Below are 25,167 nucleotides of genomic sequence, written 5' to 3'. Positions count from 1 at the left end.
CTTTATTCTACCTCCAGCTGTAAGTTAAACCCGTACTTGAAGGCTGTAGCAACAAATCCATTAAGTACAGGGATCTCCTGCCACTGTGCTCGTCAGTCAGTTTAATTCTGTGCCTCTCTTTTCCACAGTTGTACTACATGGATGAGGAGCCTTGACTACAGGATGCGACTGTAAGAATTAGCAGGTGAGGCTTTACACAGTGCTGTTGGTACTGACACTACCAAAGTATTAAGAAAGGGAGAAGAACCTCAAGTGTTTACCTGAGGATGAAGCTGAACATTGTAATTGAGAATAAGAGATGACAAGATGCTGGAAAATATATTAATGACCTGTCCAGGAAACTTGTGTTATCTTTCCAGCCAAATCTTGTTACTAATATAACTTGGCTACAGACTAAGATCTGTACTTATACCTGGGTTTCTAAGTGGCTGTTTCATGAGGAAAAAAATAAAATATGAGCCAAGAAAACATGATAATCAGTGTAGATATTTCCAGAAGCCTTTCAACACAGAAGGCAGTTTAATAAAGACTATTTGCCTTGTAACAGTCACAGAGAGCTAAGAGCTTTACCCACATGCTCACCCACTGGCGTCTCTTTCCATCTGACATGGCCAAAGGAACTGCATAGACTCCAGTAAGGCACACTGCTCTAGAAGGACACGGGGCTTTGATAAACTAGGACAAGATTTGCGTGGGTGTTTCAGGCATCTCAAATGGCTCTTAAGACTTCCAGAAATGAATTTGTCCCTGCCTGTCTGTGACAAGGAATCCCAGTGAGATTGCAACAAGCAGCCTGTATCTAATCTTCTTGCCTTATGGTTTGATGGCATATGTATATGGCATTGACAAGGTATTTTACATGAGAAAAGTCATAGTTCATGTTTTCTAGATATTGACATGTAGGTTTCCCCCCACTGGTGATGAGCTCAAACTGCCAGAACAGATTTTTGACCCTCTTATAGTACTGCTTGGCTGAAGGATCAAGCAGGCACAGGATGTGCTTTTAACAGCTAGGGATGCTACAGCGCAGCAACACGTTGCTTAGAAAACATGTACAGTTTTCATCACTGGAGGCCACAGCGAACAGGATAGATAAACATATTTATTTACAGGAATGAGTCTGTGAGCAAGAGAATGGTAATCTCCCCATCTCCTTTTATGAGTCTGTGTGATTTTCTTGACTGGATCTTTTTCTTTTTGAGAACTCTAGGGCTTCTGCAGAAGGAGAGAGAAGTGTGTCTCAGGTAGGAGAATGTGTTTGCAAATTTATGGTTAATAGATTAAACAACTTGCACAGAAATGCTGATATGTTGTTTCAAGTTATACATAAATGTCTATTTCTGAATTAGTTGTCTTTGTAAACTCACTGGTGAGCAAAAGATAACATCTTAAAAAAAAATAATTTAAGTTTGCTGGATTTCCTAAGCTATAGGAAATGAAACCAGCATCTTAGGCTGCATTAGGTTACAAGGTATGCGCTGATCTGCCATGTTAATGATATAATACATGCCTGCGTGCATCTGTTTGTTGAGACAAGGCTATGGAGACTGTGAAGGAATGCCCCTGTGTTGCCCTTGCAGGTCTCAGGCTTAGGCTAAAGGCAAGTAGGAGGCAGGGAAGGATATGTCCAGGGTGTACAGCATTAAGGGGACACTGTACTTCAGTGTGCCCTGGCAAGGCTGGGAGCGAATAGTTCAGCATTTACATTTTTATGTATCATTGTGTAAGAAAAGCCCAAGACATCATACTGATTCTGTACCCGTGCTGTGTATGGGCGGAAAACCAGGTTTGTCAGCCTGACAGAGAGTAAATTTAGCTCTGAATCTGTCTGTCTTACTAAAATAATTATTGAGATCTGGTAAATGAAATATATAATGATGGTTTCAGAGCTTCCATGAATAATTGTGTGCAACCGTGTATAATTACAATTATCAAAAACGTCCTCTGTTTACATAACACCTCAGTAGATCTGCTGAATTCTCTGCAGCCTCTATACATAGAGCACCGTGAAATGCAAATGCTTGCATCTTGTTAAACAGCCACTAACAAACACACTGTGAAAGACTGGGTGTGGAGGGAGATACTGGCAAGAAAATCATACCCTGGGTTTATAAGGAAAACTGCAGAATCTTTTATGTCTGCATGAGATATAGTTATGTGCCTACATGGGCAAGAGCAACAGGAGTCAAGTAAGAATCCCAAACATACTTCAAAATAAATAGCAAACTGAAGTCATCTTGCAGGAAAGGTAAAGCTGGGAGGAACACTAACCACTTTTTAACAATAGTCATGGGTAACTACTAACTCTAAGTATCCCATCCTTGCAGAAAACTAGCTAGCCCTCTCATAGAAGTCTAGCACATAGCAGGTGTTGAAAATGGAAATGCAATTTCCCAGCTAGGCAGACATCCAATATTTATGAGCCAAGTCTGTGGAAATAACAAACTGCCGATAGGGACAGAATAATTTAGTGGAAAACTGAGTAAGTTTTCCATTTCAAGAAAAACTATCATTTACCTTGTGTCCCATCATACTCCTACTAGCGTCTGAATCTGTTGTCTGGTGCTGAAGCAATCATACAAGATACTTAAACAAAGACATGAGTATCCTCACAACTAGAGTTGATCACAAGTACCTAGTTATCTGGCATAGCCAAGTGATGCATGGATAAGAAAAAGACAAAAAATCCTACAGATACCTGAGAGGGAAATCAGCCTACTGACTTGCAGCAGGACCTCTAATACTGCCTAGGCCGTGTTTTGGATCTGGATTAAATGTAGTCTAGTGTTGAATTTATATGCTGGTTCAACAATGTCACAATCTTCTCAGATATGCTTTGAAATTTCTACCATGTCAGGTGGAAATATTTCATGAGCTACAGATGCTGCTCTGAGATTTCTGGAGCACGGGAATGTGACCCTTGCATTTTTCGATCTAAGTCAGAACCAGAACTGCAGAACTAGAATGGATCTGGGGAACCAAATCTTGACATACCTCCTGCCCAGCAATTTGAAGACACTTGGATTTGCTCTGTAGCTATAAGAGGAGGAGTTGATAATTGCCAGACAGAGGGATCTGTGCCTGTCAACACTCCTAACTCAAAAGTGAACTCCCAAATTTGCTTGAGAATTTCCTGTCTTTCTGTCCTAACTTTCTGATAAGGCTCCTGTCTAATTTTGGCAGATTACCTACATTGAAGTGCCAGATTATGCATAACAAGCCATGTTTCATGGGTGTTTGCACAAATCTGGATACTGTTGGCACCACCACACATGACCCAGATATCACTGGATCAATGCAGATGATTAAGCTGTGGAGAATTGAATGAATATGTCCAAAAAAGGAATATATTCAATGAATTTCCTTTCTTCCTTCTGTCTGAAACTCACTCAGTTAGAGGACTAGTAAGGAGTCTGGGCTCAGACTAAGCTTTTGAAATAATAGACTGTAAGTGTGATCAATGTGGTAGAAGTGTCCATCACTGTCTCTCTAAGGGGTGAGCTTCAGCCTTTGAGAACTGGTTTTAAGTGGATTCAACACCCCTGCCCCCATCGCAGTGTATTTGGTATTCAGGCAGGCATGCCAAATAACCTCCAATAAGTGACTGCTTTTTTCAGCTGGAACTCATTCCTGGACAGTTTGTTGTTAGTAAGGCACTTTGGAGCCTGTTTTGGCAACCCTTCACCCTCCCTTCTCTCTTCTTTGGGTTCCTTCCAGCTGCTGCCAGAAAAGACTGCTGCATCCCCAGAGATCTGCAGGCCTTCCTTTCGGAGAAGGACAACAGCTCTAGCATGCATCCCTCTTAGTGCCTGCTCACCCTACCCATTGCTTCGGCTGTATACAACCTGCTTAAATGTCAGGCTGTGCTGCCAGATGCATCACTCACGTATGGAATGGGTTTGTCCCATAGTCTCCAACAGACACTTCACTTTCAAGAAGTCCCCATGCAGATACTCATTTTTGCAAATTTGCAGTAACCACTCTGGACTCAAACTCCAAAATTCCTTCAAAAATGAATGAACATGAAGGAATGATTATGGAAAGCAAAACAAAAAAGGAGTACTGAACACTGGCAAAATGATTTTTATAGGGTTTTTTTTTTTTTTTTTTTCTGTTCAAGAAAAAATGTTTCTATTCTCTCAGATTGTATTTGTTACTTGATACATCACTTATAACCAGAAACCACACAGGTCAATATATGTGGCATTATTATATCTAAAACCAAAGTGGGTCCTATCAAAGATCTTACAAAAATTGTATTCATGGAGTTTTAGAGATGGAGGTCAAAGAGAGCTTTGCAACTGATACATGAAAGATGATGTCTGTTCCAACTGAAATCACTCATAAATTTTCTGTTCATCTGAGTGAATCAACTTATACCCCAATTTGTATATAACAAATTAGTGTAAAAGTATAAAGAAAAGAAATCAACCTGCCCCAAAGAATAAAAAAAACAAGAATGAGTGAATGAGTGAATGAGTGAGTGAATGAATGAATGAATGAATGAATGAATGAATGAATGAATGAATGAATGAATGAATGAATGAATGAATGAATGGCAGAAGGCTGTGCTAGGTTTTAACAATGTGTTACTAATAAGAGCCAATGGAAGAGTATGAAAGCATGCAGGTTCTAGCAATTAATTACTAATTACAGCTCACAAAACCTTCTTTAAAGCACTCATTCAAAGTGATTTGAATGTGAATGCATTGGTGTGGATATGACATTGGCAGACCACTGCCTGACAAATTCCCACCCCAAAATATTTGGAATGCAAGTATTGAAAATTAAAATACATGTCCCAGGGAGTTCATACTAGTAGAACTTATGGATTTAAATACACATGAGCAAGCTGATCCAATTATTTCTAAAGAATACAGGGCTTCTCTGGTGGTGAGCACTAACTGACTATCAACTGGTATCTTCAGTTCACGACTTGAAGACTCTTGCCCAGTTATATGGGATACTTAACTGGCATTTGTTTGACAGATAAAGTCCTATGACAAGATCTCACGCTATAATATCATACAATGTGCTGCCTCTCAATACCTTTTTCTTTGGGATGCATACAATCGGGAAAAAATGCATATCCGTGTTCAGTGAGAAGGATTGCATTTTTCATCTTCACACCCCTCTACAACCATGTAATAAAAGGAATTTACCAGCTTAAAGCTGTGTGCTAGTGCCAGTTCCTATTGTGGGAGAAAGATCCTGAAAGTATTGGTCCCAGTTTTCTCTGATAGCATGATTATAAATTCTCAGGGACTGCTGATCACTCTGAAACAGCTGTATTGATCAGCAAGTCAGACAAGTACATTTCTTTCCCAGTACCAGGACCCAGAGCAGTACCCAGCACCACTATAAACCCTTGAATGCACTGGGTTTACAGAGGCACTAAGTAAGACAACTGTTCGAACTGGGTTGTCAGCACTGAGGCTCTTGGTCTAGGCTGTGAACAAGTGCTTCCAGTACTATGACGTACAATAAAGAAAATGGAACAGGAGAACAGATTGACCTTATTTGTGAACTAGAACATAAAGCCATCTTTGACTTATTTTGGGACAAGTAGCCATCAGAAAACAAAAAAGAATTAAGAGGTGACTGCTTTTCCGGAATTTCCCAACACAGAGACAGTCTGGAGTACCCCCAGTTGCTCCTAAATAATTGTCAAAAATTATGTCTGACACAAAATAAACATAAAAATATTTACTGTAACAGAAATATTCTATAGCTATGTAGGTATTGCTTTACCCTGCAATTCCCTCTATGCACTCTCCCCATGCCTTTTTAGCCTGTTTTATTAAGAAAAAATTTTGCATGTTCAATTGCCTGCTAATCCCTCACAGAAATGTTCTGAATTTACAAGTTTATTTTAACCAAATCTACTAGAGGTGCAAAATTCTCAAAAATGCTAAGTTACTACAAGTTTCAGAATAGCTGGTGGAAGAGGACACTCAGGTTAGTGACCCTCTCACCCAAAAGAGCAAAGTGTTGCAAGCTCAGTTGCTTTTAGGCTGCGCGTTGGCACAGGCAGTGCTCTCAAATCGCTAAAGCACATGCTGACTCCTGCCAAGCTTGTAGTCAGAGAACATGGTGAAAAGATAAAACACTGTGTAGGTGCTTACAGGACAGGGTGGTGAGGATAGGAGAGTAGGAGGAAGCTGAGGTATTGCGGATTGAAAGGGAGTATAGCTCAGGGAAGGAGTACAGGCACAGGACGCAAGCTCATAAGAAACCAGGCTTCATTCATGTGACTGCCAACAAACAACTTGTTTTGGTTTAGTCATTGTTACTTGGAAAATAATTTATAATAAACTCAAAACCAGACACTCTTATACCAGAATCAGATTATGCTCACATGGACATGCTGGTAAAATCATAGCTTGCTTTAAATTCACACTTTAGATTTTACAATAAAGCACTTTAAAATTGTTGTGTTTGGGTTTTTTTTGTTTTTTTTTTTTTTTTTTGGCTGGTTGTTTTGTGTTTTTTTTTTTTTGTTTTGTTTTGTTTTTTTGTTGTTGTTGTTTTTTGTTTTTTTTTGCATGAACAAAAACTTTGACTCTATGGGAATTATATATTGCCAAGAACAAGTATGAAGAAAAGTTGACACAATTTTGATTGTGGATAAATTATTCTAGTTCTGTAGACATCACAATTATGCTGAATTTGTATGAATGATGGGAATATCTAGGAGGGAACATAGCAAGGGTCAGAGTTACTAAGCATTTCATGAAATGGGAAGGCAAGTATAAGAAACAGTTAAATCATCATCTGATGAAGTTCTACATGTCTTCTGTTTTGAAAGCTGTTGAATAACATCAAGGTCATGTATTCAGAATATGGATTTAAATATAATTTAATTCAGGACAGCTGGAAGTATCAAGCCTATGCTCCTGAGAGGTGTCTTTCCCTATAATTGGTTAGAATAATTTTGCAAAAGCTGTTTCTTTGTTTTTATCAGTGAGACATAGTCTAAATTTTGCAGCTTGCTTTCTTAATTGCAAATTCCACTTCTCTAATATGTGCTGTAGTGGGACACTGAGTTTAAAACCTAGCAAGACTCTTTCCCTTTTAGCTGAGGAGGTGTCTGTATGCATAAAATTTTTCACCTGCTTGCATTCTTAGATGAAATATAAAATCAGGGACATAATTAAAATGTGGAAATGTCTGAGAAGTAAACAAAGAAGGGAGTACCAGTAGAAACTGCATCTGCTAAAAAACATGATTGCAGTCACCCTCATAAATGCAGGAGGTACTCTCTTTAAAATTTGTTTCTGCCAAGAAACAAAGGAAGTTATAAATGAAATAAAGAAAGAATCATAATTTGGAACACCTATTCAGTTGGAGAGGAATGGTGAAGGAGGCATTTTTTACATTCATTCTTAGAACTGTACTTTTAGGATTTCTGATAGAAATTATGATGTCTTATCAGTGTTCTGTTGATATGAGCCGTTAATTTTATTACGATGTCCAGAGCTTTTCCCTCAAAGGACAAAAAAATTAAAATTACCTTACTGTTAACTGTTTTAATTTTATCTGAAAGCAACTTTTAAGGGTCAAAACTGGCAGACATTTGTTTTGGCTTTGTTCTTTCACTTTATACTGAAATGGCATCAGTGATTCCAGAGACAGTTAAATCGCTCAGAAAGAAGCTGATTTACTTGAAAAACACAAAAGAGGCCTAATGAGCGAGGAACAAACTGATTCCAGCAGTGCCAACAGTGAGGGAAGCAAAAATTTAGACCAATCACTGCTGTTTCCACCACCAGATAGTCTCCACATGTTCTAAATACAGTGAGATAACACAGTGATGATATGGCTGATGCCAGTATCACCTACATCACTTTTCAGTGCAAGAGCAATGAGAGGGGGGAATTTTCCATCCCCTCTCTTTCCTGCCTCCATCACCAAAAAAATAGCACTGGTGACATTCATAGGAGATGAGTTTATGTGTCTGACTGTGAGAAGCTCATTTGCTCTCCTCCATGACTAGAGTAAGCACACTGTTTGCAGTGATAGAGCCACACTGCATGACAGTGGTGTAGTGTGGTTTAGCCTGTCTCTCTCAAATCAAATTGGGGATTAATACAGACTGAAAACAATGCACTAGGGGTAAAGGCTTGGTAGCCAGGTGTAGTCATCAGTACTAGAAATAGAACTGGCTGAAAATGTCTCATTGTGCTCATGTAAAACATGATTTATGTAAAATTTATGTATGTCCTCCATCACATATTTATGATCTTGCAGTATTTTTTTTTTCATTTTCACCATTAAAGCCTAAATGGTAACAGTAAACATTTTACTCCATGTGATATGCATCAAATGAGATATTTCTTTCATATTTTCTTAACAAACTCAACACATTCTGTTTCCCTAAATTCAGTAGTGAATTATACAGCAATTCTCTGTGCACGTCATTCTATTGTAGCAGTTCTATTCACAGATATAGCCCATAAGGTTAACATCTCCAACAGCTGGTTTACTAACAACTCTCAGCTCAAACTGTCGTGGTGAATCATGACTGTAGGCTTATGTGGTGGACTACTGGAGATATAGTTCAGAAGTCTGATACAGCCATTCTTTTTCTGTCCCTCTAAACAATTTTAAAAAAACCTCCTGATTTTAACCATTGAAAGACAGGTACAATTTCTGTCTTTCTTAGAAAGGGTTGTAGGGATGCCTTTTCCCTTAATTCCTTTTTCTGTCTGAGTTCTGTCTAACCATCATCAAGGCACAGTGCACTGTAGCAGGAGAAAAATGAGAAATAAGAAGAGTATATGTAGAGTATCAAGAGAAGAAAGATGATAAGAAAATAGAAATGCCAAAGGTACTCAAAGAGCTTAACCTTTCCTGAAGTCAATCAGGAAAGATTAAAAAAAGAATTTGTCTTCTCACAGAGATAAGAAATGTTACAGAAAAAGAACATGAGCAAGGATAATTATGTCTTTTATGTTTAAGGGCTTGATCAGAGTTCTTAGATTTGCTTAATACTGTGGTATTAAGAGAGGAAGAGCTAGGCAGTTACTAGACTGGTAAAGAAATTTTGAAAGGTATCAGCATCATATAAAGAAACAAAATAGGGACAAAACTTTTTTTACAGAACATATTTGAGACTTTCTCAATCAAACAAGGAATTTCAAGGGAGGTTGTAGACCCTATCTGCTCAGATGGTGATGGGGCACAAAGGTGTCAAACTGAGAAAAAAAATAATTACACACTCCTGATATATGTTTAGGGGGGAAACAGAAAAAAAAAAAAAAAAAAAGCTATGAAAAATTGCCAGGTTGCACATTTTGTAGGGAAAGCAAGAGGCCACAGCTGACTGGGCTACCAAGCCACAAACCCATAGGAACATGCAGACGCAGGAGAAAATTGAAGACTACAAGCAAAAATTGACAAAAGGTAATCAGAGCCAACTTGTAAAAGAAGCATAAAGGATTGCATTATGCATGGAAAAAAAGTACCAGCTTATTCTGCTCGAGCTTTTGGAAAGAATTGTTTTGCAAATAAGAATCAAACTTTTTCTGCAAAAGATGGCAAAACACGGCTGAGGGTATTTACCAAGAAACTCAGTGTGTATGCATTCTGCATGGTTGAAAAAAAAGAAGCAGCATAGGTTGGAACTGTTGAATAGCTTTTTACATATATTAGTTGGAACATTAGTCTGAATCAAAATTAAAACTTTCTGACTTAGAGATTTTGCTCTTGTGCTTAAATTAAAGTGAAACTCAAAATTATGAGAAAGCATCAAGGAATGTTATGTTGTTATGTGACAGCATTTTATTCCAAGGTTGTCCCTAAATTTAAGAGATACTCTATTTTTATTTTTTTTTTTTTTATGAAAGGTAGGTACACACAAATGGAAGATGTGAGGCACAGATGCAGAATGTTTACCTCGGAGGAATGTAGGAAGATCAAAACACAAACAAAAGAAACATGTAAAAATGGAATTCACAACACCGATGATGGCTATTTCCCAGAAGTTAGATCTGGGCCAATGTTGGCAGATGTTGTTTATTTGTATTTTTGAGGGTCTGTATTACCAGTCTCATTAGTATACTGAAGGTATATTATTTGCTCAAATGTCCTTCGGTGGTAAGATTAAAGCAAGAATACCTGCATATGTAATGATAAGATTAAAACCAAAGGTGCCAAGGTGCCATTAATTCTCATAGTTGAAATGTACAAATAAATAAATAAATAAATGAAATCTACTCAGATAAGGAACAGGACATCTTCAGTCTTGTTCTATGTAAAGTCAGTGCAAATACATATATATGAACATATATACATATATACATGTACATATACACAAATATGTATATAATATATTTATATATATATGTATTACATATACACATGTAATTTCCAACATCTCAAAAAGAAAAGTCAGTGGATCAGACACCATCCAGAGACTGAAGAGAGCTATGATGGATTTTAGGCTTCTGATTTCCCACTCAAAGAATATTTATAGGTGTTATACTTCCATTTAAAATTGTTATAAGAACAAGGTCCAAATTACCCATAAATAAATTCTAATTAGAATAATATTAAAAGATAATGACACAGATAATGGACTTTCACTAGAAAACAGACTGCAGTGTTAAATGTAGTGTAGGAAAGACCAAGGCAGAGAAATTCCTGCAATAGAAGAGGTAAAACTTCAAATTAATTTCTTTTGTGTTTCTGTGTGTAACTGTGTAGTTTTCAAGACAGTTGAACAATTAGATGACAAAAAGATACTGAAAAAATTATTTTCCAAAATAATTTATCTTTAGTATAATTTAGCCCTTGTTGAGAGTGGGTTTTGATGTTGATAATTGGCAAAGATGGGCTGGTGCTGAACAAACTCGACACCTGGCCCTTTTCATACTAATCTTTCAGTCTTTCCAGATGGCAGAGTTTACTTCTGTTCCCATCTGTTCCTTTTCAGTAAGAAAAAAGGAAGGAAAAAATGAAATGGCTAAAACATTTCATGGCTTTTAGAAGGATCTTTGAGATTCTTTCCAAGTCCTTTATTCTGGACCACGTTCCTGTGGAAGGCTGGTGATGGCACCTACGATTATTTGCCTCAGATCAAAGGTAAAATGTCACGTTTCATTTTTCTTCTTGATGAAATTTACAGATGGAAAAATTGAAAGAGCTGCAGTTATCACATCAGCACATACTTGCAAAAGAGTAAACAAAACAAGCAAGCAAGCAAAACAAGCAAGAATAATATCATACTTGTGATTAGATAACATTTGATGCCATCTAGCAGTAGAGAGGTCATAGTAGAATTTCAGATGAAATTTTGCTAGCTCAGATTTGGAAAATTGCTTCGATATTAAAAAGACTTCTTGCACAGAAACAAACACTCTCATTTCGCTGGCTATTTGTAATAGTTTCTCTGTTGAGTTCTTGGGTCTTGGCTCTGGACTAAATTTTCACTGCCTCAAGATGAACTCATTCCCTGGGGGTCTACTAGGCTTATTCCATGTAAGTGGGGTCAGAATTAGGCCTCTGTTAAGTTAGTTGTCTCCAAAGCTAGCAAGTGATTCAAGAAAATTCAGCAGGAGTATGATAGAAGCTGATGGATAGGAAAAGACAGAAAAAACTGAAGTGAAAACCATCAATGGAAATGTGCCAGGTAACCAGGAAATAATTCTGGATGCTTCTTTGTAGACTATAAATTTCCATGTGTTACTAAAAGAAATCAGTTAATCTGGAGAATATTCAGAAAGCAATTAGAATAAGCAAATCTCTAGGGATATTTATGAATAAAATTTTTGAAAATCAAATTTATGGACCTGACTGAGGGAATGCTATGGTACTTGTGTGTGCACACATTTGAATATCTTAAATAGCAATAAGCTGTCCATACCTTTCTCTGGCCAATGATTTGGCATAGTTCTCTTGAAGGACCGAGAAAATTTCTGACTCCAGTCATCCTAAAAGATTGTGTCGTCCGGAGGCAACTGGAAAAAGGCTGTAGCTTAGTTCACGTGCCCCACCAAACATGCTGAATACCTGCGAGGAGCCTCAGCCTGTTTGCAGGGGCACGGCAGAGCAAGTGGTTGTCTTCTGCATGGCACAGCCTGCACTCATGCTGCAGGCACTGCAGGGTGCTGGCTCATAAAGCGCTGGCTCTTCCACTCCACCTGAGCCTCTTTACACGTGGGGTTATCTTAACACCGACCGGACAGACTGTCTTTGGGCAATTTGTTCTGTAGAGCTTTGCAATGCCATCCAAGCAGAAATAAGTCTAGTTATGCTGGTATAGTTCTGCTAATTGACTGGAGCATCAAGACACTCTCCTTAAGCAAGGTGCAGTGCTGTGTAGGCATGCCAATTTGTATAAAGTTACTTTCCGAATCTCTGTCCAGGTTTCTGCCAAGCTGTAGACATATCTCAGTTATCTTTGGGAGATGCTGCTAAGCCTTTATCTTGAAAAAGAGCGGTTGTCCAGGAGAAGATTATTTATTAAAATATTTCTGTGTTTTTCAACAATAGTACCCTCTATTTTTACTTCTTCCTCAAAGAACGATGTGATAAAAAATGACCACTAGAAGTTAACAAATGAAAAACTAAAATTGAAACCAAACCTTTACTCTGAAAACATTTCTTGTCAGACGGCCTACTGCCACCCAGAACTGTGTTGCTGCTAGGACTTTTACATGTAAAAGTACTCAATACTGTAGTGATGAGTGGCACTCAAGTTGGATTGGGAATAACATGAAGATTTTAAGTGGAGTAATAGAAGCCCAGTCACTTGATGAATTTAAAATTAGACATGACAGACCTTTGAAGAATATGCTGTCTGGCTGACTGGGTTCTTAGGACCACAGACCATATTAGGAGATAATAGGTTGTACTAGGAGATGGATTTTGTTGGTTTTCATTCTCCAGTTCTGAGGAATGCCACTTGACCTCCCAAGCCCAGCATCTTTCAGAGTTCCCTGCGAGGGGACATTATCATGCCCTGGGTTGCTCCAGGTCCACAGGCTTCACTGGCTTTGTAGCTGCAAATACCAGTTCCCCGGTCGGTGTGTGGCTGATGCCTCTAGCAGCCAACAGATGGGTCAACAAGGAGATGGGGGCTTGAGCAAGAAGGAAGCCTGCCAGGTTATAAACTTTGGTGTCCAGGGGGACCTAGTTGAGATTTAGTATAACAAACGGGGGAATGGTTTGTTTCTCAGGAACTGGCAAATTCCAGCATATAAATGGATTTGCTACAATTTTTCCAACCAAGAATACCAGACATCTAATATAGGCAGATTGTCTTCCCTTCTCTAATTTCTGTGATTCAATGTGCTAAAATGCTTTAGAAGTGCATCTAAGTTTTTTTTAAAATAAAACAAACAAACAAACAAACAAATAACACCAGGACTCTAAGGTTTGGTTACAGTCTCACTAATTCTAGTAGAATTTCCTGGGTACAGCTGAGGTCAGAATTTGGCCTGCACTCAGGTGGATTTCCACATTTGCTCAACTGGGGACTCCTACTTGTGTGTAAATCGGAAATAAATGCATTGAGTTCAGTGGAGGTGCTGGTGGCAAACCTGTCAACAGAGTCTGAGTCAGTAAAGGCACAACCTGAACCAGAGACACAGGGAAAGATTAAGGTAAACAAGTGAACTCACCAAAGAGCAACTAAACTAATCAGATTTATTTAATGATGGTTCAAAGGACAGCAAAGTCACTAGCTTATATTTCAGAGGAATGAGGCAAATGAGAACAAACTTTGGGAAAAAAAGCAAAATGAACAGGAAGATTTCCTAGTAGAGGAAAGACAGAAAAAAATTAGAAAAATCTGAATAATTCTCTGGACTTTAAATATGTATCTGTTTTCCCAAAATGCAAAGTCTTCCAAGGGAGACCACTCCCTATCCTAGCAGATGTTAAAAGCAGCTTTAGCTTCCCAGGACAAGATTTAACTCCATTAAGCTTTTTTTTTTTTTTTTTTTTTTTTTTGGTTTGTGTTTTGCTTTGGTTTGGTTTGTTTTGTTTGTTTGTTTGTTTTTTTGTTGTTGTTGTTTTGTTAAAAAAAAATCAACTAAAAAAACCTCAGGCCCAAACTCATCTTGTAGTAGTATTTAGAGTGTTTTTCTTTTCTCAGAGCCTGTAATTATTACTCTTTCAACACAAAAGCTAAACGTTGTTCTTAAGTGTTTCAAATTTATGAAGTTTGAGTACAGAAAAAGCAACCTCCCAGCTGAAAAATAAAGCATCTGTCCAGATTGCTTAATGAATAGCTTTTGTATTAATAAATTGATTCAACATTTTTTCTAAGTACATATAGGGCTTATCCAGGAGGAAAGATATATGAAGGTGTCACCTCCTAATGGTATTCTAATATAGTGAGATGTTTGCCATGTCTCTCAGAGAGTTTTGGTCTCTAAAATTGTCTGTTGAAAATCATGTCTGCTAACAGAAGCAGCCAGACAATACCAGCCACTCTATACCACCAGTGCACAGTCTCTCCAGGGCAGACTTTCAGGTGGCATCTGTCCTAATAAATAAAGCAGGGCTAGGATATGGTGTCAAGCACTGGCATGGAAAGCCTGCTTCATGTAGGCTGCTTTAAGTGCCGGTGCCGCACAGAAGAGCTGAGGGATGTGTTTGGCAGATGGTGGTACTCACCACACACGCCTGAGCAGAAAGCGTGACTCTTCTTTAACACACAGACTTGTAAAGCATAAGTATTCATATTCTTATTTACGAGGCTGAGAATATTTAAAAGAGCTCTAGTTTGTAGGACTTTCAGATCCTCGTAATATTGGATTAATTGTGCTTTTATTACTATTGATGTTAAAACTTCCATTCACTTCTGCAAGGGAGTGTCAACTCTGTTTTGAAAAATCCTGCTTTGTGGGCCTTAGGGAAATCAGGTTCAAAAATTTGATATCCCTTATTGCTAGTAACGCCAGGGAGTTCTTAACTTTGTATATGTCTGCTCTTTTCAAATTTGTACATATCTGAAGAGGCTGCTAGGTAGTCCCTATGAACAGGAGATGTTTTAATAACATGCATTGCTCATCAGATGAAAATTTCTTTTCCTTAATTTAAAGTTTATTTTGTCTAAAGTCTTGAGGGATCTCACTTCCTCCAGTCCAAGTCAGCTGTTTTCCCTGTGTTATAAAAGAGATTGGTGCTTAAGAGAGAACCAAAAGTAGAGGGCAAGTGGGTGGAATCCATAGTGGTTGGGAAGGACAGGGTGAGAACACCATGAGGGAGCCTGGCCCGTGAACAGCTAATGCTTGTGCAAGTGGCAGAGCAGAGGTGGAGAAGAAGTGTCTGAGCACACTGATGTGATGACAAGATGCCTGACTCCCCAACAGGAAAGTGGGCACAAGTTTGTAGAAAAATTCCAAGAGGGGCAATAAGTTCACCAATGCAACAAAGAACGATTATATGTCAGTCTTACACGGCCTAAAGGGAGGGCAGGGACAGTGGTGGGAAGGCCAGAAAGAGGATGACAGAAAAATAAGATGCAGTGTTCTTGCAGTGCGGTCACATACTGTTCCCTCCTTTTCCATTCACACACACACGTGCATGCATCATCCCCACATATATGTACATTCAGCTTATACGTGTCTCCCATGTACTCTGCAAAATGAACCTGGCCTCAAAACTGGATGTAAGCCATAAACCAGGATGCTGGTAAATGACGACTATTGAGGCTGGGTCAGTGTCTGGTGACCTACCACTCTTTTCAGTTGTGTCGTTGAGCAGTCTCAGGGACAAGGGGTAAAGAGGTGGAAAAACAGAAGAGTAGAGAAAGAATGGGCTGCAAATGGATAGAAAGGATAGAAAAATAAAGTTATACAGAAGGACAGAAAGTGGTTAGAAAAATGGGCAGAAAATAAGAGACTCAGAGGGGAAAAGCCTGAGATAATAGGTTTAGGGAAAATCAATTCAGAGAATCTATAGTAAGTGTCAGGGAGGAAGTTGAAAGGCATAATACTGAAAATTAGCTAGCCATGATTTAAACAATAAATTAGTGCTGGATTTATTACATAGAAGTTCTTCTATAGTAGAAGAGAGAAAGACAAAAGATAACAAGAGAATGCAAAAATTCAGTGCAATTACAGAAGGCAGACAGAGATGAAAGACGTCTCCTGTTTTTGAAATGCCACCTTTGTTCCTGGACGTTTTAGTGCCACAAAGATGTGGATGAAATTGAGGGAAGTCAGAAAACTAAAAAAAAAAAAAAAACATAATTAAAAAACATCAAAGAAAAAACTTAAAGAAAAAAAGATCATATGCACTCTATAAGACAAAGAATGGGATTAAACAAAGGACAGGTCATGTCAAGCATCTGAGGAATATATTCAGTCAACAGTAACAAGGAAGTAAAGTTGCTCAAGATGTTGGGGGATCTAAGGGGGAGAACATGGAAATACCAATAAGCAGCAAAGAAAGGCTACCCTTTCAGGAAGATTTTTTTATGTTATGGACTTATTTGCATCATCCCTTTGAAAGCTGGTCATGTAAAATAAGATTGTGCAACTTGTTTGAGAAATGAGTGGAGCAAATAATTTTGTACTTATCACAAGTGCTGAAAACAGTGAACTGCATAAATCATTTCCAACTTTTGAATGTACAAATCCAGGAAAGACCACCAGCACGTGGAATTACATGTCCCTCTTAATGACCATGATTTTGTTACCTAATCCAGAGCAGGGTAAACTTTTTCTTTTTCTAAGATGGCGTCACTGGACTTTATTTTTGCTGCCACCTTGCAGTCTGGTTTTGTGCATACAGCTTAAGTGCTAAGAGTGTGTAGTAAACTGTGAGGAATGGTAAAGATAGGACACACAGGCACATGTTTCCGCATTCTTCCAAAGCATTTCTTAAATATTTCCTCTGTAGCCTTTACATCTAAGGAACATTTTTTTTTTTTTACTCAGCTGACTATACATTATCTATTTTATTCCCCTAGGGCATTGGTTTTATCATTATCATTTAGTATTTCTGAAACCAAGCTCATCACAGCTCTCAGCATCTAGTGGTATTACAAGTTTACCTCAAACACAACCTACTGGGAAAACTAGTTAAATGCCTCCATCGGATTTATGAGGTCTGTATCTGATAGCTAAAAAACATAACATCTGATCTTGCTTTGGAGCAGAAACCAAATACTGTCCAAATCCCATCTCTCAAGGGGACAAAAGCTGCTTTCATCTTGCAAGTGCGCTTGTCCACCAAAGCCACAGGAGAGGATGCTGTCTTAGGACGTGTCTAACCACAGAGCTATTCAGAAGCAGCTGCTGGATTTAAATTTCACACTTACAACCTGAATTCACTTTTGAGTGTAGATGAGCCTCTAAACATTCATGTAGAGTACAGTGTACTTCTTCCTTCTGTAACTCTCCAGTTAACTGCCAATTACCTCTGACAATATCAATTTAGACTTCTGGCAAATGTGGATAAATTTTTGTAGGGCATAGCCTAGAAACATATATTTCTGAGTTAACTAGATTAACATTTTCTCACATGCTAACTCAGCTAATATGAGATAAAACATGTAAAATCTATAGCAGGGACAAACCCAAAATAAACAGATTTATTGCTGGAAGGTGTGAAAGAGCAACTAAGAAGCACATTTATTGCTGTGGTTGCATTATGGGCAACACTCATAGCTGAAGCACAGGAAATGTTGGAGGAGTGCTGCAAATCTTAACCTATAGGATGCAATTCTCCAAGAATATTTTCATCACCTCTGGTACAGGTTTCTAATGGATAACACAAATGGACTTTGTTCTATGGAATTTGTATATTTACATGGCTAGGCAGGTGGTGACTCCCTCTAAAGTACAGAGTGGCAATGAGTCACACACGCTGGTTTCCCAGTGCTGCCCGATGGAGACGTGGAATTACCTGCTAACCTTTCCACGTGCATTGAAATTCAACCAACATGTTACTTCTCTGAGCTCCAGATGACTACCAATGAACTTTGTTTCAACATGTACAGACACACTACCTTCCCCAACACACCAGTGTCCTCATTCATACGTATCTTTATCGCACGTCTTGCAGAGGGAAATTTCAAACATAAACTTGGAAAACGAATTGGGAAAGACCCTTTTGCATGTGTGTGAAGAGATGGAGAGGAAAGAGTGGTAGAGAAAGCTAAGAGATAGAGGAGTGTATGGTCTTGTGATTTTCCAAACACTTGCTGCCCTGAAGGAAAGTGCCACCTTACGTAGCTTGCTCACACAGCAGGATGCTTGTACCATATGCAGGAGAGAAGGAGAGTCTTAACTGAACTGGATGCTTGGATGTGTTTTTCTTTTAATTCCTCAGGAAGTGTCATCTTCCCAGAGGATTTCTGTAGAGGAGCCCCCTTCCCCTAAGGCTCATGATACAATCAGGAACATAGCTCTGTCTATTCCCTCTAGCACTTGTTTCACAACCTTGAAACTACTCCATATCCACCCTTACCACTTCTCTCCTCACACACACATCCCATCTGTCCCCTCACAAAGTGACTTATCCCCACATCCCCCACCAACAGATGTACCAACAGGGATGGCTGTCTCCCACACAGAAACAGCTGCCATCCACCTCTGTCATCCCTACCCACACGCCACTGATTTCCACTGTCCCCTCCTAATCATCATGAAGAGACTCACAGATGGCCCCACACCAGCAAACATCTGCAGGGACACCCAGATGTTCCAGCCCTTGCAAACACATTTCTCTGGCTGTGTCGTGGCTTCGAGGCAGGCATAAATACCCCATGTTCTTCACACTCAAACACAACTTGGTCATTCATGCTTTGATCCCCTTCCTGCAACAATCCAGAACTAATTGCACCCAACAATCCCTTTCTTTTTGCCCAGTCAGCTGGTGGGTTGATGCCACTGTTTCCTTTCTCAGCAGTTAGGTGGGTAGGAAGCAGAGTGGTTGGAGGCCGGGGCATTACCCTGGCCCGCACTGGTATCAGTGGACTGAGCAGGCAGTGGTCTGTGGTTCCATCCCAGCCAAATCCCAGTGGCTGGGATCACTGCCTGCGGTCATGCATCTCCCCTTCATGGATAACTGCTTCACTGTCTCCACCACCTGCAACCTGCCATGGTGGGAAGTCCTCTGACACTGGAGAAAAAAGGGGATTTCCTCTGGCTAAAATCGGCTCCAGGCACCACCAGGAAAATTGATCCAGCTGGAGAGCTTGAACTGGACTCTGCAGTGGGAATCCAGTGCATAAAATAGCACAATGGGTTCCCAACGCAGCCCATGGCTGCACAAGCACTAACTCCCTATTAACTAAGTCTTTATCAGACTACTTTTTTTTTTTTTTTTTGGCAGGAACTGATCCCTGGAATAAACCAGAAAGGGATCCATGAACTTTCATGTGACTGATGTTATGTGAGGTCTGGGCCCAGAGGCTTCAGCCTTCAAGCCTAACAGATTGGTGTGATTGGGCTGTCTTCTCCCAGTGCAAATCTCACAGGATTACTCACAATCGTCTGAATAGCTATGGATGGAAATGCGCACTTTCCTACTCAGTTTAGGACAGTGCTTAAGAAGACATCAAAGCCCTAGGCAAGCCAGATGATGAAGATGGTTGTAGAACATATTTGAAGAACAGATGTTGTCAATATATGTGACTATTTTGAAGGGAAATATGTTCTTAGTGTTTCTCTCTCACACCCAAGATGTATTCTATGTTTTAAACCTTCTATCAGCTGCATATTACCCCAGTAGTGCTTCAAGCCATGGAGAAAGCTATTACTTTCTTCTTTCCTTTGACTGACAGCTGAACTCACTAGGTGTACTTCAACCCAATGGTTGTTCATCCACCAGTCCTGTTAACTACCTAATAGCCCTGTGAACTCGTCCTAGATAAATCTGTCTGCCATTTTGTGCCAGGAGTAGCCTACTAAAGTTTTAAGGCATGCAAATAAGGTGCTTTGTTATGCGTCCAAATTAAGTCGGTGTAAATAGACATCCTGGGATTTTCTTGGGATTATTCAGTAGTTCTTTAGAAAAAGCCTGCAAAATCTCTGAAGGAGAGTCTGCCTGCTGTGCACGTCATGCAGAAGGCAAGCACATCTAGTGCACATTCAGTCCTATTGCTACCCACGCACCAAACCATTTTCTCAGTTAGTCATCTTTTCCTACCCTCCTTCTCAATGCAAACATTGCTTCTTAGCACTGGTGAAACTCACCTCTGTTGTGTGTCTTACATAAGTTCTTTCGACATGGAGAGCTGTGCCACAAACGCAGTGAACACGTGGTTCTCCAGTTGGCCTCTGATAGCCATTTTACACATCAGCACAGTTTCCTGGGTGCGTGTTTGTAACTTCTACACAGACATATGTCCCTTACAGCAACCCAGGACTCTTACATGTCCCTCAAGATTTCAGCTTCTCCCTGTGGACTGGCTGGATCGTTCTCATCACAGGCCTCCCTCTACAACTCTGCCAGTCGCATCCGCACAACACTCGCTGTACACATCTGACCCGCACACAAAAACAGCATCTCATATATCTGTGCACCTATCATCACTGGCTATATGCATTTACCTGTGCCTCTTGCTTGCTCTCCCTTTGCACTTCACTCCCAACCTGCTCTCATGCTGCTATGCATGCATGTACAGCCCCTTGCACACTTAGACAGCCTCCCTTAAACTAGGAGGCAGATAGCTACAGATGGCTTAAGCCATCATAAACTTCTTCCCACTCCTCATCAAGTTTCCCTCCCCCATAAGCTGTTTTCCTTCTCCCAGAGCAAGGTCTGCAATCATTACCTGCACTACCCTCATTTACTTTGAGCATACTGTGTGCACAATCCTCTTATCAGACATAATTGTTCACTATTTTCACCTTCCCTTACACAGCCCTTACAAGCAGGCACGAAGTGGCAGCTACCTTCCTCACTTACACACCATTGTGTGTCAACCTACACTAAGCTTCTCACCCCTCATAACATGAACTGTCATTCCCATTCACTTCCAGTTCATGCCCTGCAAATCCTAACTCCACTTGTCGCCCCACACACTTCACACTTTACTTTTGACCTTAGAACAGCCATGTGGCTTATATGGCCCTCCAGGTAGTTATCCCTCCCATTCCTTCTCCTCCTACCCCTTTATATCTTTAGTAATTTCTCTGCTAGCACATTTGTTCCATTCCCTCTTGCTGCTTCACTTAGCTAGTACCTACCACAGAGATATAAGCACATTTGTTACATCTCTCTTCACAGAAAATCACACCTTCATATATGTGTTCTCCTCCTCCCACACCTATCACATTATTCCTTACTTTCCATTATTTTCCTCAACTGCTTCCCCTGTAACATATTGCCTATTCTTCCTCTGTGTTATCCCCACTGCCCAGTAAGGAGGCAACCTCTATTTCTGCTGGCCAAGCCACTCCTGCACCTTTTCTCTACTTTTTCTGCCTATATAGCAAAGAAAACTAAATTTCCTCTCACCCTATGCTATCTTGCCCTATACCTCCTCTAAATCACCTTTTGTCTAAGCATCTTTACAGAAAACCTAGCTCTTAATTTTATCCTCATACCTCCTACATTCCTCATTTTCCCCCATTCTCATGCTTCTCAAGACCTGTCGCATCTTTATATTCCTGTCACAGTTCACCTTGCACCTATGATTTCCACTACCTTGCATTTCCTCACAGCACCTTCACGCAGATTTTTCCCCAGATCTGTCTCTCTTTTGCAACCAGACAGCATACTCCAGCAGGCTTTCAAGTTTCTCTGAAATATCTCTAAGCAACTACCCCGTCACATACCCTTAAGGGTCCCTATACACTTTAGCCATCACCACACCCTATCTCCATCCCGCTCATTTTTTCCTCTGCATTCCTCTTCTTGGCATGTGTTTCCATCACCACGCAAGCCTTCCCTTTCATACTGTAACACCTTCCTCGGAAATACATCCTCATATCTATTTCTTGACAGAATCAAAGGTGTCTCCTTTAGACGCCTCCCACAAGCATCATGTAGCTGATTATTTTCCATACCTTTCTCCAAATAGACAATAGTTCACATTTTTCTTCCTCCTCCAAACATCCTTTGTGCCCTGTGCTTTCACCTTTCTCCCTCCACTCCCACTCCATACCCTGCCTCCCCCTTGCAGACCCTAGCATCCTTGTACATCCCTTTCATATGCTCATTCAGCCTCCAGTCTGCACCTTTTCCTATCCCTCTCAAGTGTTACTTCCCCTTCTGAGCTCCTAAAGTTTTTGCCACCCACAAAGATCCTCTTTTTTCAGTTGACCTGCAGCAGTTACCCTTTTAAGCCGACCACATTTGCATGGCTCACCTGCCCTTATTACCCCAATACACAACACTTAACACAAAGCAGTTTATTTTTGGCATGAAACAGTTTCCCTCCAAACTCCTTAATCTATCTTTCTACGTACCATTTACATCTTTCCCTGGAAAAACAAAACAAAACAAAACAAAACAAAACAAAACAAAACAAAACAAAACAAAACAAAACAAAAACAAAACAAACAAACAAACAACAACAACCAAAAACCACCTACATGTATTGCGTACCTCAATATATAGCACCCTTCTACACAAAGCTCTCCCCTCCTGGCTCTGCTGGTACATCCTCTTCTCCCCATATTTTGTGTCCACCACCTGCAATCATGTCTAGTTTTCCTCCCCCCACCATGCTCACACACAGAGTTCCTGGTACTGACACGTGTATCTAAGACCAGTCTTTTTACTACTAGCAGCTGGAATCGTGCCGAACTCTCTTCCATTCTCTACTGCTTTTGTCTGCCTTGCCACAAAGTGAGTTTTTCTTTTTTTTTTTTTTCTTTTATTAGATTTTCCTTTTTCTTACATCTTATTTATAGGTGTTTCTTGCACCACTCCTCCACTTACAGGTTTGCACAGATCAGGTATTTCTGTGCCTGAGAATGTCTCTCCTATTTGTCTGGGTATTTTCCTGAAGGCACAATGTAAAGGCAAACTTTACATACCATTTGCACTCCTCATGCAACAAATCACATGAGCCTAAGAGCAAAGAGTGCTTTCTGAAAGGTTGTAGCTCATAACAATTTACTGGACCATATAGCATGCATCCCTGTCTATTTAAAAAAAGGGGAGTGGGGGGGGGTGGGGAGGGGGAAGCAACCCCCCCTCACACACACAGAGTCATCTCTAAATAACTGGTTTTGCAATATAGGAACCAGAGAATGTGCGCATAGCAGCCCTATTCAATCCAAAATATCCATCTCTCCGGATACTGCATATTTATAGTTCAAGAGATAGGACCAACACAGAGCTTTCCCGTTTATTTTAATGAAGGATTAAGAACTGATCAGAAAACTATCTAAACCATTCAAGGACTTTTTCCCCTCTTGGCTAATAGCAGTTTGGTGTCTCCATAAGGATTCATCAGTAACTGACGCTTTAAGCTGCATTTCAGCTGTTTAGATGAGAAACAGCTTTCTATTTTGCTCTCTATATGTGTGTCTGTGTTGATTAGTTGTGTGCTGCATTCCTAGAAGGCACTTACCAAACGCTGGAAATTGCCGCGTAAGAATACTTTTCCTGCCATCCTAGCCCAGAGTGAGTGATTCTTTTTCACCTAGACACAGATGTGCAGGGAATCCTTTGATCTCCAGTTCCTTCCAGAGAATTTAGTGTTTGGGTTTGAGGAGAATGGGGATTGATTCAAAGGTCATGAATAGGGTTTCCAGTGTCTGGCACACACAAAAAAAAGGAAGGCTCCAGTGAAGTTAGTTACCTGATACAGGCAAGGTCTAGAAATTGGGTATTTTGACTTTGCTTGTCATGGGCTCTAACTTTCCCTGAGGGCAAGCATGCTACATATGCTGAGGCTGGTTTTTGCAATCCACGCTCAAGATTTGCAACCCCTTTTGTTATATCTGAAGTTGCTGGTTTCCCTCTTAAAACCAAGAGTCTTCTTTGCTTTTGCCTCTTAAATCAGATTCCTTTAGCACCTCATATTTCTCTTCTGCTGTTTCCTTGCCAGGGACCTGAACAACAGCATGCAGATCAGGAGGAGAGAGGAACCTCAGGACTAAAGCAAGCTATAGGGCAAGTAGGGGTGGGGGAAGGAGGAGGCACAATGGGAAAGGCAACATTTGGGACAGATCTACTGCTTACGAGACCCCCTCCTCCCCATTATACTTCTTTAAAGGACCCCTCTCCCCCCCTCCCCTCCCCGCCCTCTTAGGACCCTATTAGAAAACGTCAAATTTCCCTTACCGTGGTAGGAGTAACCATGGCATCCGTGTGAATGTTTCCAGAAAAGTCGACATGAAGAGAAAGGTGGATGTAAATATGTTCATTCAAAGTCCCAAAGTTGGTCTGCTTGGGTTGTGCAGAGTTGCTCTATGGGAGAGGAGCCTTAAACTCTGAGTCCCGTGAACATAATCTGCTCGATTATAACAAACCAGCTCAGCCAGATGGCTCTGTGCTCTGCAGATTAACCCCTTTATTGCCATGCTCTGCTTTCCCTACCTACCATTTATAATAACCTTGCCTGGTTGGGGAATTTCAGAGATTGGAGCATTTTTTTGAAAATGACAAAACTGTCACAAAGGTCATTTTTTCCCCTATGTGCTCTAAAAAAAACGTCATGTGCCTATTTTTTTTTTTAATCCAATCGACGGTTTTCTTCCTCTTCCTGGCAAAATCTTTTCATATTATTAAGAACAGTATTAACACCAGGGAACATTTTAGAGAATTCTTTTGTTAAATCATAACCATCTCTTCCGGACTGCAATTCTCAGAAGACAAGTATTTTATTGCAAGAATGTCTCTGTGTTTGCACTCTAATGGTCCATCCACTCCCCCCCTCCCTCTCCTTTCCCCACACTCTGTCTCCCACATGCACACTCACACACATGCACACGCACACCCTTTGGTCAAACTGCCAGCATGTGTTGCTATTCTTACCCATATTCAGAAGTCATTATAGGACATGTAAAACAGGTGAAATAGAGACACAGAACTAGAATGCCATAAGCCTCTGCTCTCTCCCTCTGGCTCCGCTTTTTTATTTATTTATTTATTTTTTTTTTTTTATTACTTCCAAATATTAGACAAATTTATTTCTTTGGTTAGCATTTCTGGAACCAAAACACCCTCCATAATACAAAAATAAGTGTTGGGAGAAATATCCACTGTTAAGAACAGACCTTAGGATGGATTTGTGTCCAGATA

The 25,167-nt window shown here is 40.0% G+C and overlaps 1 protein-coding gene across 2 annotated transcripts in view; it reads right to left on the bottom strand.

The window, feature by feature from the left end:
• NTF3 (neurotrophin 3) overlaps positions 1 to 24,453 on the bottom strand; it is a 53,975-nt gene extending 29,522 nt beyond the window's left edge. The window contains exon 1 of one of the 2 annotated variants that reach the window (XM_009969708.3): positions 24,208 to 24,453. In XM_009969708.3, the coding sequence (XP_009968010.1) occupies positions 24,208 to 24,225 (18 nt within the window). In that variant the 5' untranslated portion in view covers positions 24,226 to 24,453. Of the gene's footprint in view, positions 1 to 23,491; positions 23,533 to 24,207 lie in introns of those variants that run through there. The other variant, XM_032995083.1, reaches the window with a different exon arrangement.
• Positions 24,454 to 25,167: the final 714 nt, after the last annotated feature.

The sequence above is a fragment of the Tyto alba genome, unplaced genomic scaffold, assembly GCF_018691265.1.
Source record: "Tyto alba isolate M040663 unplaced genomic scaffold, T.alba_DEE_v4.0 Super-Scaffold_21, whole genome shotgun sequence".
Classification (NCBI taxonomy): domain Eukaryota; kingdom Metazoa; phylum Chordata; class Aves; order Strigiformes; family Tytonidae; genus Tyto; species Tyto alba.
Note: the sequence above shows the minus strand (reverse complement) of the source record. Positions and strands in the feature narration are given on the sequence as shown.